The sequence below is a fragment of the Dendrobates tinctorius genome, unplaced genomic scaffold, assembly GCF_039654945.1.
Source record: "Dendrobates tinctorius isolate UK_male_01 unplaced genomic scaffold, ASM3965494v1 ptg000184l, whole genome shotgun sequence".
Taxonomy (NCBI): Eukaryota; Metazoa; Chordata; class Amphibia; order Anura; family Dendrobatidae; genus Dendrobates; species Dendrobates tinctorius.
The window spans coordinates 8,192,212-8,208,226 of record NW_027361851.1 but is presented as its reverse complement, the minus strand read 5'-3'; the positions used below and the strand labels follow the sequence as shown (position 1 = coordinate 8,208,226).

Sequence of the window (16,015 nt, the reverse complement as noted above, 5' to 3'; positions counted from 1 at the left end):
CGGCAGAGATGCTTTACATTGGAGTTGGTCTTCCAGCTAAAGTCTTGCTCTGAATGCTGGGCAGAGATTTCATCCAGAATCCAGGGCCTGATTCCTCAGTGCATTCTCTGCATGTTTGGGGATGTGATCAAATTAATTGCGCTTTTTCTAGTTCGTTTTTTTATTTATTTATTTATATAGCACCATTGGTTCCATGGTGCTGTACATGAGAAGGGGGTTACATACTAATTACAGATATCACTTACAGTAAACAAACTAACAATCACAGACTGATATAGAGGGGAGAGAGGACCCTGCCCTTTCGGGCTTGCATTCTACAGGATGGTGGGGAAGGAGACAGTAGGTTGGGGGGTTACAGCAGCTCCAGTGATGGTGAGGCAGTAGCTCCAGTAGTGGTGAGGAGGCAGCGGGGATCATTGCAGGCTGTAGGCTATCCTGAAGAGATGAGTTTTCAGGTTCCATCTGAAGGATCCGAATGTGGTTGATAGCTGGACGTGTTGGGGCAAAGAATTCCAGAAGATGGGGGCTATTCAGGAGAGGTCTTGGAGGTGGTTGGATGAGGAGCGAATAAGTGTGGAGGAGAGAAGGAGGTCTTGGGAGGACCGGAGATTACGTGAGGGAAAGTATCGGGAGAATAGTTCAGAGACATATGGAGGAGACAGGTTATAGATGGCCTTGTAGGTCAGTATTAGTAATTTGAAATAGATAAGCTGAGGGAATGGAAGCCAGTGAAGAGATCTGCAGAGGGGAGAAGAGGAGGAGTAGTGAGGAGAGAGATGAATTAGTCGGGCAGCAGTCTTAAGGATGGACTGGAGAGGTGCGAGGGTGTTAGCAGGGAGACCACAGAAAAGGATGTTGCAGTAGTCGAGGCTGGAGATGATGAGGGCATGCACAAGCATTTTAGTAGATTGAGGGTTAAGGAAAGGACGGATTCTGGAAATATTTTTGAGCTGGAGGCGACAGGAGGTGGAGAGAGCTTGGATGTGGGGTTTGAAGGACAGGGCAGTCAAAGGTTACTCTTTTTTGACCTATGTGGTTTTCCAAATGTTCAACTGATCAAATGCCACTTGTAAATGTTGCAAATCTCTTCCTGTCCTCCCTAGAGTTATGATGTGGGCGCCTGATGTTTTTGCATCATTCTGCAAATTGTTCAACTTTTTGCACTAAAAATAACTGTCAAATCAGGTCAAAGACGAGCGTTTTTGATTTTACATCAAATTCAAGACGCACGGGCACCATTTTGAAGAATTTTGGGCAACAAATATTACAAGACATAAAAGGAAAGTGAAGTAAAAAAAGATGATGAATCTGAGCCAAAGCCTCAAATAGCAATACTAATGACCATGGACACACAGGAAATCGAAGGGTATTTCTTCTAAGGCTAAGTGCACACGTTGCAGAAAATTTCTGCTCAAAAACCTGACTCCCTTCCCAGAAACCGCACCTATTTTTCCGTGGCTTTTTTTGCACGGTTTTGATGCGTTTTTTTCTGCAGCGGTTTCAAAACGCATGGAAGAAGCCAAAACCCTGGAAAAATCCGCAAAATTAATGAGTATGCTGCGTTTTTTACCGCAATGTGGTTTTTTCCCGGCAAAAAAACCACATCAATGTGCACAAAAAGTGCAAAATGCATAGAAATGACTGGGAAGCTTATTTTTAGCGGTTTTATTGTGAAAACCGCAGTAAAAAATGCTGTGTGTGAACACAGCCTAATCGATTGCCAAGTTGCTTTTTCTGTGAATGGAATAGTTTGAGAAAGTGTAAATAGCCTGTAATCTCCCCCATCAGGACCCCCTTTATGAGCCAGAGAGGAGCGTTCTTCTGATTAGCTACAAGGAAGGCCACTGCTCTGAATCTCACAAGGTTGGGGATTGTCCCTAGTCAGGTTTCAGGCTAGTCGTTTATCAAGTTTGCTTATCGCCCCAACAGACCTGGATTGTGCCTTGTCATGTTGTGAAGCACGCCCTGTGTGGTTCAGGGAAGGAATGTCCTTGGTGTATGGGTGTGTGGATTTACTGTACAGTAAGCTGTGGAGCAGCTCATCCTTGTGTGTGCCTGAGCCCGTGCACAGAGCTGGTTTCCTCCTCCACACGTGCCTGTCTGGCAGTAATGTGAGGGCGCTCCAGCTGTTCCTCCGAATGCTGTAGGCTTGCTAATCTCTGAAGAGGTTGGATTGGAACGTGAGGGACATAAGCTGCCTGTGCAAACCCGTGCTGCACAAATGTATTCCTAGCAGGGGCCTCTTATGTGCGCCGAGAAAAGGTTACCCGTCTGAAAATGTCCCCCTCATGTCTGCAAAGACCAAGCATTGACTGATCTACAAGATCTAGAAGACCTCTTCCAAGCAATGTTAGTACTGTACAACATCTGCAAGAATTTCTGTGTTCTTCCCATGTTTGCCTGGGTTTCCTCCCACATTCCATACAATAATGCAGTGATGGCGAACCTTTCTGAGACCAAGTGCCCAAACTGCAACCTAAAACCCAATTATTTATGACGAAGTGCCAAATGCCCCATCATGATCCCCTTCATGTAGAAATATGCCCCATCGTGATCCTCTTCATGAAGAAATATGCCCCATCGTGATCCTCTTCATGAAGAAATATGCCCCATCATGATCCCCTTCATGTAGAAATATGCCCCATCATGATCCCCTTCATGCAGGAATATGCCCCATCATGATCCCCTTCATGTAGAAATATTCCACATCATGATCGCATTCATGCAGAAATATGCCGCATCATGATCCCCTTCATGTAGAAATATGCCCCATCATGATCCCCTTCATGTAGAAATATGCCCCATCATGACCCCTTTCATGTAGAAATATGCCCCATCATGATCCCCTTCATGTAGAAATATGCCCCATCATGATCCCCTTCATGTAGAAATATGCCCCATCATGATCCCCTTCATGTAGAAATATGCCCCATCATGATCCCCTTCATGTAGAAATATTCCCCATCATGATCCCCTTCATGTAGAAATATGCCCCATCATGATCCCCTTCATGTAGAAATATTCCCCATCATGATCCCCTTCATGTAGAAATATTCCCCATCATGATCCCCTTCATGTAGAAATATGCCCCATCATGATCCCCTTCATGTAGAAATATGCCCCATCATGATCCCCTTCATGCAGAAGTATGCCCCATCATGACCCCTTTCATGTAGAAATATGCCCCATCATGATCCCCTTCATGTAGAAATATGCCCCATCATGATCCCCTTCATGTAGAAATATGCCCCATCATGATCCCCTTCATGTAGAAATATGCCCCATCATGATCCCCTTCATGCAGGAATATGCCCCATCATGATCCCCTTCATGTAGAAATATTCCACATCATGATCGCATTCATGCAGAAATATGCCCCATCATGATCCCCTTCATGTAGAAATATGCCCCATCATGATCCCCTTCATGTAGAAATATGCCCCATCATGACCCCTTTCATGTAGAAATATGCCCCATCGTGATCCCCTTCATGTAGAAATATGCCCCATCGTGATCCCCTTCATGTAGAAATATGCCCCATCGTGATCCCCTTCATGTAGAAATATGCCCCATCGTGATCCCCTTCATGTAGAAATATGCCCCATCGTGATCCCCTTCATGTAGAAATATGCCCCATCGTGATCCCCTTCATGTAGAAATATGCCCCATCGTGATCCCCTTCATGTAGAAATATGCCCCATCGTGATTCCCTTCATGTAGAAATTTAAAAATTGCCCATCCACCACCTCCATCATTTCCTCCTCCCCATCACTCCCATCATTGTCCCTCTCCCCATCACACACACACTCACACACACCAGCGGCCACACTCACCTTTCTGAGTGCCGGCAGCTTCCTTCCTCTTACACATTGAGTGGCGCGGCCGTGGCTGGATGACATCATCATTCAGCTCCGTGGCCGCCGCTCAATAAGTGAGAGAAAGGAAGCTGCAGCTCCAGAGCAGTGCGTCGAGGCCGCTTGCCAGCTGAGAGGGCTCTGCGTGCCATAGGTTCGCCATCACTGCGATAGGGAATCTAGATCGTGAGCCACAACTGGAACAGTGATGATATTGTCTGTAAAGCGCTGCGGAATATATTTGCGCTATATGAGTGAAAGAATATCACCAGGAGGGACATGCGGAAGGCTCCTAGGTAAAAGAAGTGACCTGGCAGCAAAAGCCTCTAGGAACGCAGAGCTGCCCAAGGTTGTCTTTGCCATGGCATCCACATGCACTTTCAGGAGTACATTTTTGAATAAATAGTGTATATTTTCTTTGGAATGAAAAGTGCTTTGTAATTTTAACTTTCCAGTGTTTCTGTAGTTTTGGGGAACGTTTTGGAGATGGGTGCACGATTAACGGACATTTGTATCGATGCCGGTAAGGATAGTGGATAGAATTATGTTGGTTCATCAGCTGCCAGTTTCAGATGCATGCTTTAAGGGCAAATTCAGACATCCGTGACAAATGGTCCATGTATGGATTTGGGCTGTATGCCCAGGACTCGGGTCTCCTGACCCAGCTGGTTTGACTCGGGTCTCCTGACCCAGCTGGTTTGACTCGGGTCTCCTGACCCAGCTGGTGGGACTCGGGTCTTCTGACCCAGCTGGTGGGACTCGGGTCTCCTGACCCAGCTGGACAGCCTCGTACATACGTATGAGTGCTGGTTCGGTCATACATGAGATGCATGGCCAGGGCTTGCATCACTGTTGGTACATGCACCGTGTTTCACGGACATGGGGTCTCGCCAAAAGCAGGATTGAAGCTAATTTGTATGAATCGAACAATCATATAGGTTTGGCAATAATTTCCTTTTGCTAATCCCGTCTCCCAAAGCTGAGGTACAGAGTGCATTTGGTACAGCTGCTCCTTGAAAATGTAAGGCAAGAGTTAAGCTTGGTTACATGTCCAATGTAAAATTTAGATCGTGACTTAGGAAACCTAGGATTTTGGAAGATTTTCTGTTTTTTTTTTTTTTTTTTTTTTTTTGTTTTTTTCATGGGAAATAAAAATGGAGCAAGATGTGGACTGGGTTAAGGTGACAAAATATGGCATAGAAATCCTGCCTGGGTGGGGGTTGTGTGAATTGTGTAGGTCTTCTCAGGCAGAGAGATTGTGGAAGCCATGGCGCTAAGCTCTGTGATTGCTGAAGTGCAGCCCTGTATCCTCAGATGTAATGCTCCGGCTCATCAGCTCCTTCGTATTGTTGGCGTGGGAGTTACTGCTTCAAGCAGAAGATGATGGGAATAAAAATAGACATGTCTTCCATTTTCTGGACTTTATCTGAATTATGCACACTTGAATTAGCCGCAGAGCTGCAGTAGAGCTGAACATGGAGCGTTTGCTTCATAGTCTGCCTGCATGGCACAGATGTGTGCCTGCCATCCAAGGGATTTGTTCCACCTTAACAAATACTCCCTTTTACAGTTCACTTGCAGTGTTCCTGCTGATATACACAAGCGTCTGCTTCCATGTATTAGCCATGTGTGCAGTCGTCTTTATTGCATGCTTCTGATACAGTGATGAAACAAAAAATGAATTAGAAAGAGTAGCTACAGTTGTGGCCAAAAGTATTGACACCCCTGCAATTTTGTCAGATAATACTCAGTTTCTTCCTGAAAATGATTGCAAACACAAATCCTTTGGTATTATTATCTTAATTTAATTTGTCTTAAATGAAAAACACAAAAAGAATTGTCCTAAAGCCAAGTTGGATATAATTCCACACCAAACATAAAAAAGAGGGTGGACAAAAGAATTGGCACTGTTCGAAAAATCATGTGATGCTTCTCTAATTTGTGTAATTAACAGCACCTGTAACTTACCAGTGGCACCTAACAGGTGTTGGCAATAACTAAATCACACTTGGAGACAGTTGACATGGATTAAAGTTGACTCAACCTCTGTCCTGTGTCCTTGTGTGTACCACATTGAGCCTGGAGAAAAGAAAGAAGACCAAAGAACTGTCTGAGGACTTGAGAAACCAAATTGTGAGGAAGCATGAGCAATCTCAAGGCTACAAGTCCATCTCCAAAGACCTGAATGTTCCTGTGTCTACTGTGCGCAGTGTCATCAAGAAGTTTAAAGCCCATGGCACTGTGGCTAACCTCCCTAGATGTGGACGGAAAAGAAAAATTGACAAGAGATTTCAACGCAAGATTGTGCGGATGTTGATAAAGAACCTCGACTAACATCCAAATAAGTTCAAGCTTCCCTGCAGTCCGAGGGTACAACAGTGTCAACCCATACTATCCGTCGGCGTCTGAATGAAAAGGGACTGTATGGTAGGAGACCCAGGAAGACCCCACTTCTTACCCCGAGACATAAAAAAGCCAGGCTGGAGTTTGCCAAAACTTACCTGAAAAAGCCTAAAACGTTTTGAAAGAATGTTCTCTGGTCAGATGAGACAAAAGTAGAGCTTTTTGGGCAAAGGCATCAACATAGAGTTTACAGGAGAAAAAAAGAGGCATTCAAAGAAAAGAACACGGTAACACCAGTCAAACATGGCGGAGGTTCCCTGATGTTTTGGGGTTGCTTTGCAGCCTCTGGCACTGGACTGCTTGACAATGTGCATGGTATTATGAAGTCTGAAGACTACCAACAAATTTTGCAGCATAATGTAGGGCCCAGTGTGAGAAAGCTGGGTCTCCCTCAGAAGTCATGGGTCTTCCAGCAGGACAATGACCCAAAACACACTTCAAAAAGCACTAGAAAATGGTTTGAGAGAAAGCACTGGAGACTTCTAAGGTGGCCAGCAATGAGTCCAGACCTGAATCCCATAGAACACCTGTGGAGAGATGTAAAAATGGCAGTTTGGAGAAGGCACCCTTCAAATATCAGGGACCTGGAGCAGTTTGCCAAAGAAGAATGGTCTAAAATTCCAGCAGAGCATTGTAAGAAACTCATTGATGGTTACCGGACGCGGTTGGTCGCAGTTATTTTGGCTAAAGGTTGTGCAACCAAGTATTAGGCTGAGGGTGCCAATACTTTTGTCTGGCCCATTTTTGGAGTTTTGTGAGAAATGATCAATTTTTTGCTTCATTCTCTTTTGTGTTTTTTTTCATTTAAGACAAATTAAATGAAGATAATAATACCAAAGAATTTGTGATTGCAATCATTTTCAGGAAGAAACTGAGTATTATCTGACAAAATTGCAGGGGTGTCAATACTTTTGGCCACAACTGTATCTATGAAAGTCCAGTTTATCCATGGGGTTGTAGCATTTTTCTTATTCAAAATTTTATTGTTTTAAAATGCACAGCAAAAACATAAACAGGTTCAAAAGAACACACTACATGGAATAGTAATTACTGAAATAGAGAATTGTGTAGTAACAAGAAAACAAACAACTCTATACAGTAACAACAGTAGTTTGTAAAAGAAAATTGACAACCTATTAAACTACCGTAAGCCGAGATTTTCAGCCCATTTTTTTGGGCTGAAAGTCCCCCTTTCGGCTTATACTCGAGTCATATACGCCAGGGGGTCGGAGGGGGAGCGGGGGTGTCAGATTAAACTTACCCCCTCCTGGTGCGTCTCTGCAACCCCCCTGCTTCTCCCACGGTCTTCGGTACCTGCCTTCAGCGGTCACGTGGTACAGATCATTAAAGTCATGAATATGCACATATTCATGACTTTAATGAGCAGTACCATGTGGCCGCTGAAGGAAGGAATAGCAGCCGGAGACCGTGGGAGAAGCAGAGGGGCTACAGAGACCGCGCCAGGAGGGGGTAAGTATATGCAATATTCACCTGTCCCCGTTCCACCGCCACGCACCGCTCTGTCCTCCGCGTCCTGTCAGTGACGTTCAGGCAGCAGAGGGCGTGATGATGTGGTTAGTGCGCTCCCCGCCCTCTGCTCCCTGAACGTCAGTGACAGGACCCGGCAGACAGAGCGGCACGCAACGGTTGAATGGGGACAGGTGAATATCTCAGATGTCGGGTCCTGAGCCAGCGGCGACACCTGCACCTGGCCCCCATAGCGCACTAGTGTCCTCGCCTGCTCAGCACACGGTCACCTGACCCCCAGCGAGGAGAGGTGAATGTCTTTTTTTTTTTTTTTTTGCAGCATATGGGGCATAATCTATGGAGCAGCAAATGGGGGCATAATCTATGGAGCATCTTATGTGGCAGCATATGGGGCATAATCTATGGTGCATCATATGGGGCCATAACCTTTATGGAGCAGCATATGGGGCATATTCTATGGAGCATCTATGGGGCAGCATATGGTGGGGGCATAATCTATGGAGCATCTTATGGGGCAGCATATGGGAAATAATCTATGGAGCATTTTATGGGGCAGCATATGGGGCATAATCTATGGAGCATCTTATGGGGCCATAACCTTTATGGAGCAGCATATGGTGCATATTCTATGGAGCATCTTATGGGGCCATTATTAACCTTTATGCAGCATTATATGGGGCTTATTTTGTATGGAGCTTCTTATGGGGCCCATCATGAACTGTATGGAGCATTATATGGGGCTTCTGATTCAATATGGATATTCAGAAACATTTAACCTACTGATGTCTCAATTAATTTTACTTTTATTGGTATCTATTTTTATTTTTGAAATTTACCAGTAGCTGCTGCATTTCCCACCCTAGGCTTACAGTATATTCAAGTCAATAAGTTTTCCTGTTTGTTTTTTGTGGCAAAATTAGGGGGGGTCGGCTTATACTCGGGTTGGTGTATACTTGGGTATATACAGTAAATAATGAGAAGAGAAAAAAGAAATGTTTATAGAGACCATGAGGACAAAGCACTAAGACAGATGGAGTATGAACTATGATACCAGCATATTAAATATCGTAAAAGGATAAGATCGCAATTATCTTAGCATATTTTGGTACATCGATGAGGATAAGGAGGATTCCCAGTTAAACCATTTTGCAGCCACTTTTTTAGCTGCCTCATGTGTATGGGCTATCAGGGATTCCATCCGGTGAACTCTAGCCACCTCCACAAACCATTCCTCTAGCGAAGGCGGGTCTAAGGACTTCCAGTGTCGTGAAATTACCACCTTAGGGGCCTGAAGAAGGTGCTCAATAACGATTTCTTTAGAGCCTTCTTGGGCATGGGAAACAAATAGTAGAATTGCTTCCGGGCTCTTAGAGATTGACACCCCCATCATTTCTTTATTCACATAAACATCAGGCGATAACGCCTGCGTGTTGTGGATGCCCCAGATCCTGCCCGCAGTGTGAATACATCATAACACACACACACTGCAGGGCAGGATATGGGGCCTCCACAACACGCAGGCGTGATCGCCTGATGTCAGTTCACGGGCAGCGCGCACTGTGCATGCCCGAGAACTGTTTTCACAGAGCAGGCGCCGGCATAGGAGACAGAAGGAGGCGGGGCACAGACGGCAGAGCAGGGGCATGATGGACGGCTATGGGAGGCAGGGCACAGACGCTGCAGAGACATGATTGACGGCGGGAAGGCGGCTGCTTCAGGGGGACACACCAGACACAACATACCTATAGGACGCATTACAGGTATGAGGACCTATTTATAAGGCTGGCGTCACACTAGAGAGAAGTACGGACGAGTGAGAGGCGTTAAAAACACGCATTGCACACGGACCAATGATCCTCTATGGGGTAGCTCCCAACAGCCGTATATTTCTGGTGTATATTTTACGGGCCGAGACAATCGCAGCATGCTGCGATTGTCAGCATAGTACGCCCGTAGTATGCCAATGCAAATTTATGGGTGTGCAAAAAAAACGCATTACACACGGACCAGATGTGTGACTTGCGAGAAATACGCACCCGGTGTCCTTTAGAAAAGCCGGCAATTAATTTTGCGATACAGTAAAATCACACTGACAGGTTTAATAAAGAAACGAAAGAATAGATAGACACATAGAATGTGAATGTGTATGTGTATATATATATATATATATATGCATTCTATGTGTCTAGATCTATTCTTTCGTTTGTGTATGAAAGCCTGTCATTGGGCTCCATTATATGTCCATTCTGCAAGCCTGTGAGAAATTCTTGGCATACGGATTACATATGGATGCTTACATGGAAAAAATACACAGCCACACCCTGACAACGGATGACATACGGATCACTATTTAGGGACCATTTATACGTATTACGGCCGTACAATACAGTCCGTATTTTTAGACGTTGTGTGTGACGCCGGCCTAAAAGTTAATATATCGGCATTACTGGGGGTCAGAAACGGAAGAGCCACCTTCACAGAATGCAGCTTTAGTGCTGCTGAAGGTGGCTCGTTTAGTTAAAAACGCTCGGGGGGTGACAGGTTCCCTTTAAGAACACCTTCCCGGAAGGCCGCCAAGGCCATATATGTGACATTGAACCCACATGGGTCCCACATCGCCAGCACAAGTTGGATACTCCTGGGAACCATTTGTGCAAGACCGAAGGAACACGATACCATCTAGATACTATTTTATAACTAGTTTCCTCAGCATTAATGGTTATATTACATTTATGAGAGAGATGGAAATATTTATACCATTGTTCTCTTTGTAAAGGATTGATGAAGCTCCCTTTCCCGCGCCTTACAAAAGGGGGGAAGCATATCCGGATCACTGTTGTGAATTCTCTTCCTCAAAGTTCTGAGCCAAAGCTCCCTCTGCTCCCTCTGATGGTTACTGAGAGTAGTGGAGCTGGCCAGGTGGATGGAAATTCTCCACCTCATGACAATTGGGAATCTGGGATTACTGGCTGGGAGCATATAATTGAGCTGTCTGCTCTTGGAGGTTGCTGGTTATTTCCTCTGTGTGCATTTGGAGTTCTTTTGTCCCCTGCCTGATCTGCATGGTTCAGCTAAGTGATTCTTTTCCTAATCCTTTGCATCTAATCTGGTTGTGTCTTTGTTTTGCTGCTAGGGTTCAGCTTGCTCCCTGCTGTGGGCACCACTGGGCCCTGCTTCATATGTTGCAGCTTGTTCAGTCCCCTGTTATGATAGTATCTTTTTGCTTTGCTGCCAATTTATACCAGAGTGCTGATCTAGCGGGGGTGAGGTCGTGTGACCTCAGGTTTTTTATATATCAGAAGTGTTGGACTTTTTCAGGGTTTTGTGCATGATTGCAGACACTATCTTTTCTGTCCTGTCCTGTCCTGTCTAGACAGCTTTGGTCCCACCGTTTGCTTAGTCTGTTCTCTGCCTTTGTGTCTCATCTTGTCTCACCAACAATATATGTTTGGGGGCTGTCTATTCCTTTGGGGATCTGCTCCGGGGCAGTTTAGATTTCACCTTTCTGGCTTTAGGCTTAGTTAGTCCTCCGGCTGTGACGAAGCATCTAGGGCATCGTAGGAACGCTCCACGGCTACTGCTAGTTGTGTGGCTAGGATCAGGGGTCTGCAATCCGCTTAGTTACCAACCTCTCTGGTCTTCTGGTGGCTTAGCCTGTTCCTGCCATCCTCCTCGGTGACCCATTCATAACAGATCACTATCTAATAGAAGCTTATAGATATCGGAAATTGCATGCGCAGGAAAGTAGGAGCCATACATAGGGACTCAAACGAAGAAAGGGGGCGCACCCATTCGATTGGCAAATGTAGAGAAGAAAATGCCCTAGTTGAATATATTCAAAAGAATATCTCGCTTTCTGTGGACGATCACCTAGAATAGCTGAGAGGGGAAGTGGTACACCTGCAGGTGCCACATGATAAAGACACAAGGGTTTTTCTTGGAGCTGCCCAGAAAAAAGCTTGAGGAGATACCAGATGGAAATTTTGGGTTATCTGTTATTGTGGATAACTGTCCTAATGGGTCAATTAGATTTCCGTTTATACTGGGAATGTGGACAGTTTTGAGTGTTTGCCTCAGACTAAATGGAATAGTGATGTTGTTTTGGGCCAAAATAGGCCAAGTCCATGGTAGGGTGGAAACTGATGTATGACAAGACTCATAGGCCATATGTACTCACTGTTTAGATTCTCAACAGTGTAGAATATCTAAGATTCTTGCATGGGCGGACGCCAGATAATGCTTTCTGCAGTCTGGCAAACCTATACTCCCAAAATCTTTTGGAAGCACCAAAACAGTACTACGAATTCTTAGGCGTCCCATCGACCAAACAAATTGACTGAATTTACGTTGGACCCTCATCCAGAGGGAGGATGGGATATATATCGGCATAGTATGTAGTAAATACAAAAGTCTAGGCAATACAGTCATTTTGAGGATGTTAACCCGGCCAAACCAGGAGAACTCTCCACGGTTCCAGAAATTAAGATCCCCTTCCAATCTGGACAAAAATCGACCAAAGTTCAAGTGAAACAATTCCGATAAATCCGCCGAAATAATGGTGCCCAAGTAGTTAATATGATTATTTGAGGGCCATTTAAATGGAAATTAGTTTTCAGAATATTCACCATGTGCAAGGGTAGGGAAATATTTATGGCTTCAGATTTTTCGAGATTGATCTTAAAATTGGACCAACTGCTAAAACGCGCCAGCTCGGACATCAGGAAAAGAAGCGAGGTATGAGGATCAGTTAGATAAATTAGCAGGTCATCAGCAAATGCAGAACACTTATACTCTGAACCTGCTATTTTGATTCCCCGTATTTCAGGATTAGCACATATGGCCTCCATAAGATGCTCCTTTATCAAGATATACAACATTGGGGAAAGGGGCAAACCTTGTAGAATACCATTCTTTATAGTAAAGAGGGCCGAAAGGGAGCCATTAATTTTTAGCTGGGCTGAGGGGAAGTGGTACAGGGCTAAGATTTTTGAAGTAAATACAGGACCCAAACCGATGTGACTCAGTGTTTGAGAGAGAAGACCATGAGATGGGGTTGTAGCATTTTTCTACTAGCTTCCATCCCTTGTCAGGTTTATGCAGCAACTCTTCTGCATTATGAGGTGAGAAGTGCTGGTGACATGGCTCGTGTTGGCCGCTTGCTGGAGATCTTGCCCGGCTGGCAGATACTTGAGCACCTATCCTTTGCACAATATCAGACAGGCGGCGGAATGGGCACCACGTCAGCAGTGCCCATTTCCCTACAATGTAGAAGTGAGAGCTTCTGAATGGTGCTAAGGGTTATGGCACACATGGCAGGTATTTAGGAGAACTAAACTGGCCATTTACATGAGACAAGAGCAAAATCAGCACAGTGCTTGAATGTGGAGCAGTCTGGAGAAATAGTTGTAGGATGTTCATTTAGTCAACTGATATCTCAAGTCTGTGGCAGGCTTTAGGCCTAACAGGCGTAGGTATTGGTTAACTATCGGTTTAATAATATTGAGATCCCCACTTTGAATACAATATTGCCTTGCTCCCTAACAGTTACAGTAATATCTGTCCACATACAGATCAGCTGCGCCTGATTTAGGACTTGCTTTAAAGTAAAACCTATTCTTGCTACCCAATCTACGAGGAGAATAAATCAGAGTTTGGCTGTTATTGCAGCCATCAATGTTTTACTCTGGAACTCTGGCATTATAGAGATCACATGCCTAGATGAACTGTCTGGGCTCTAGTCCCTGTCCGGAGATCACATGCCTAGATGAAGTAGCTGGGCACTAGTCCCTGACAGGAGATTAAATGCCTAGATGAAGTGGCCGGGCACTAGTCCCTGACCGGAGATCACATGCCTAGATGAAGTGGCTGAGCACTAGTCCCTAACAGGAGCTAACATGCCTAGATGAAGTGGCCGGGCACTAGTCCCTGACCGGAGATCACATGCCTAGATGAAGTGGCTGGGCTCTAGTCCTTGTCCGGAGATCACATGCCTAGATGAAGTGGCCAAGCACTAGTCCCTGACAGGAGATCACATGCCTAGATGAAGTGGCTGAGCACTAGTCCCTAACAGGAGCTAACATGCCTAGATGAAGTGGCCGGGCACTAGTCCCTGACCGGAGATCACATGCCTAGATGAAGTGGCTGAGAACTAGTCCCTAACAGGAGCTAACATGCCTAGATGAAGTGGCCGGGCACTAGTTCCTGACCGGAGATCACATGCCTAGATGAAGTGGCTGGGCTCTAGTCCTTGTCCGGAGATCACATGCCTAGATGAAGTGGCCAAGCACTAGTCCCTGACAGGAGATCACATGCCTAGATGAAGTGGCTGAGCACTAGTCCCTGACCAGAGATTACATGCCTATATGAAGTGGCCGAGCACTAGTCCCTGACAGGAGATTACATGCCTAGATGAAGTGGCTGAGCACTAGTCCCTAACAGGAGCTAACATGCCTAGATGAAGTGGCCGGGCACTAGTCCCTGACCGGAGATCACATGCCTAGATGAAGTGGCTGAGCACTAGTCCCTGACCAGAGATTACATGCCTAGATGAAGTGGCCGGGCACTAGTCCCTGACCGGAGATCACATGCCTAGATGAAGTGGCTGAGCACTAGTCCCTGACCAGAGATTACATGCCTAGATGAAGTGGCCGGGCACTAGTCTCTGACTGGAGATCACATGCCTAGATGAAGTGGCTGAGCACTAGTCCCTGACCGGAGATCACATGCCTAGATGAAGTGGCCGAGCACTAGTCCCTGACCAGAGATCACATGCCTAGATGAAGTGGCCGGGCACTAGTCCCTGACCGGAGATCACATGCCTAGATGAAGTGGCTGAGCACTAGTCCCTGACCGGAGATTACATGCCTAGATGAACTGGTTTTCTAAGTATGTTATCTCTGAAATGCTGCAGGGTTCCATAGTAAAATATACTGCTCAAAAAAATAAAGGGAACACTATTCCAATCGCAACAGGCTGTTTGTGTTCCCTTTATTTCTTTGGGCAGTATATTTATAGATGCAATAACGCAACATAACTCTGATTTTTTTTTTTTCTGTCTGTGGTTTTGGGCAGCATAAATTAGGTGACAAGTTCCATTTAAATTCTGAAATGCTATGATCATAACATTGAGCATATCGCTGTGCGGGTAAATGAAAGAGATGCAAAGCATTTGAAAAATTATTTGTAATGAGATCAGTAAGGCGAAAACATGGAGTTACCAAGCAGTGTTTTATCCGTAGTGAAGATGGCCAAATTCTCATTTTGGTAGCTTTGAACATGCATCGCAGCACACATTTCTCTACAGGCGGGCGATGGGTTTTATAGTGTTCCCTTGTATAAAGGGAGGTGGGGGTAAGGATACATATCTGGTGGTCTGAGTGGTTGATGACATTACCTGTTGTACGTTTTCCTTCAATGACAAGGAAGGTCTTCTAACATGAAATGCTTTGCTCTATAGGTCACATATCTCCTTCATCCAGAGAAAGCCCAAGTCCTGTTGACCCAGAATCAGTGGAAGTAATGATGAACTTTGACCCTGATCCTGCTGACCTTGCCTTGTCCAGTGTGCCAGGACATGAAACATTTGACCCTAGGAAGCATAGATTTTCTGAAGAAGAACTGAAACCTCAGCCGATTATGAAAAAAGCAAGAAAAATCCAGGTGCCAGATGAACAGAAGGTAAAAATAAACCGCAAAACTTTTGTGTTTTCTAGAAGTCAGTTTCAGAGGGCCCATTAAGAGAGTGTTCACACCTTGCTTGCCAGTGGTGGTGTGCTCCTTCGGATCGATAATGTGGACCAGCAGCATGGCCATGCTGCATCCTACCAAGAAGTCCAGTGATGCGGCCAGCTTCAGCTCTAAAGCTTAAATTGACAACTGGGTGTTACCATTTCCCTTTATCAGATTAGATAGGACACACCCTATCGGCAGGACAAAAAGTAATGCCCAGTTGTCAATGTATTCACACATTTCCAGGAGGAATAACTTGGAAGCAGTACATCACACAAAACTTTAGGAACGATGCAGCATAAGTTATTTCACGGGGAACACACATAGTAGTTAGGTCTGTGAGTGGCCAGGACAACACTTTTCCACAACTTTAGGAACATAAAATACCATAGTGTCATAAAGTCCTGCAAAATGTTCCTGAGACGTATTGGGAATTCATGAAATAGCAGTTCCTAAATATAATACTATGATGGATGCCGCTCTACCAGCTGCACAGCTGTGCCAGGAATAACCTGCAAGAAACCTGAAAGAAGTGATTTTTC

At 45.1% G+C, this 16,015-nt stretch overlaps 1 protein-coding gene across 1 annotated transcript in view; it reads left to right on the top strand.

The window, feature by feature from the left end:
- Window positions 1–16,015, top strand: part of DBP (D-box binding PAR bZIP transcription factor) — a 48,709-nt gene that overhangs the window by 22,668 nt on the left and 10,026 nt on the right. The window contains exon 3 of the mRNA XM_073552096.1: window positions 15,202–15,422. Within this exon, the coding sequence (XP_073408197.1) occupies window positions 15,202–15,422 (221 nt within the window). The remainder of the gene's footprint in view (window positions 1–15,201; window positions 15,423–16,015) is intronic.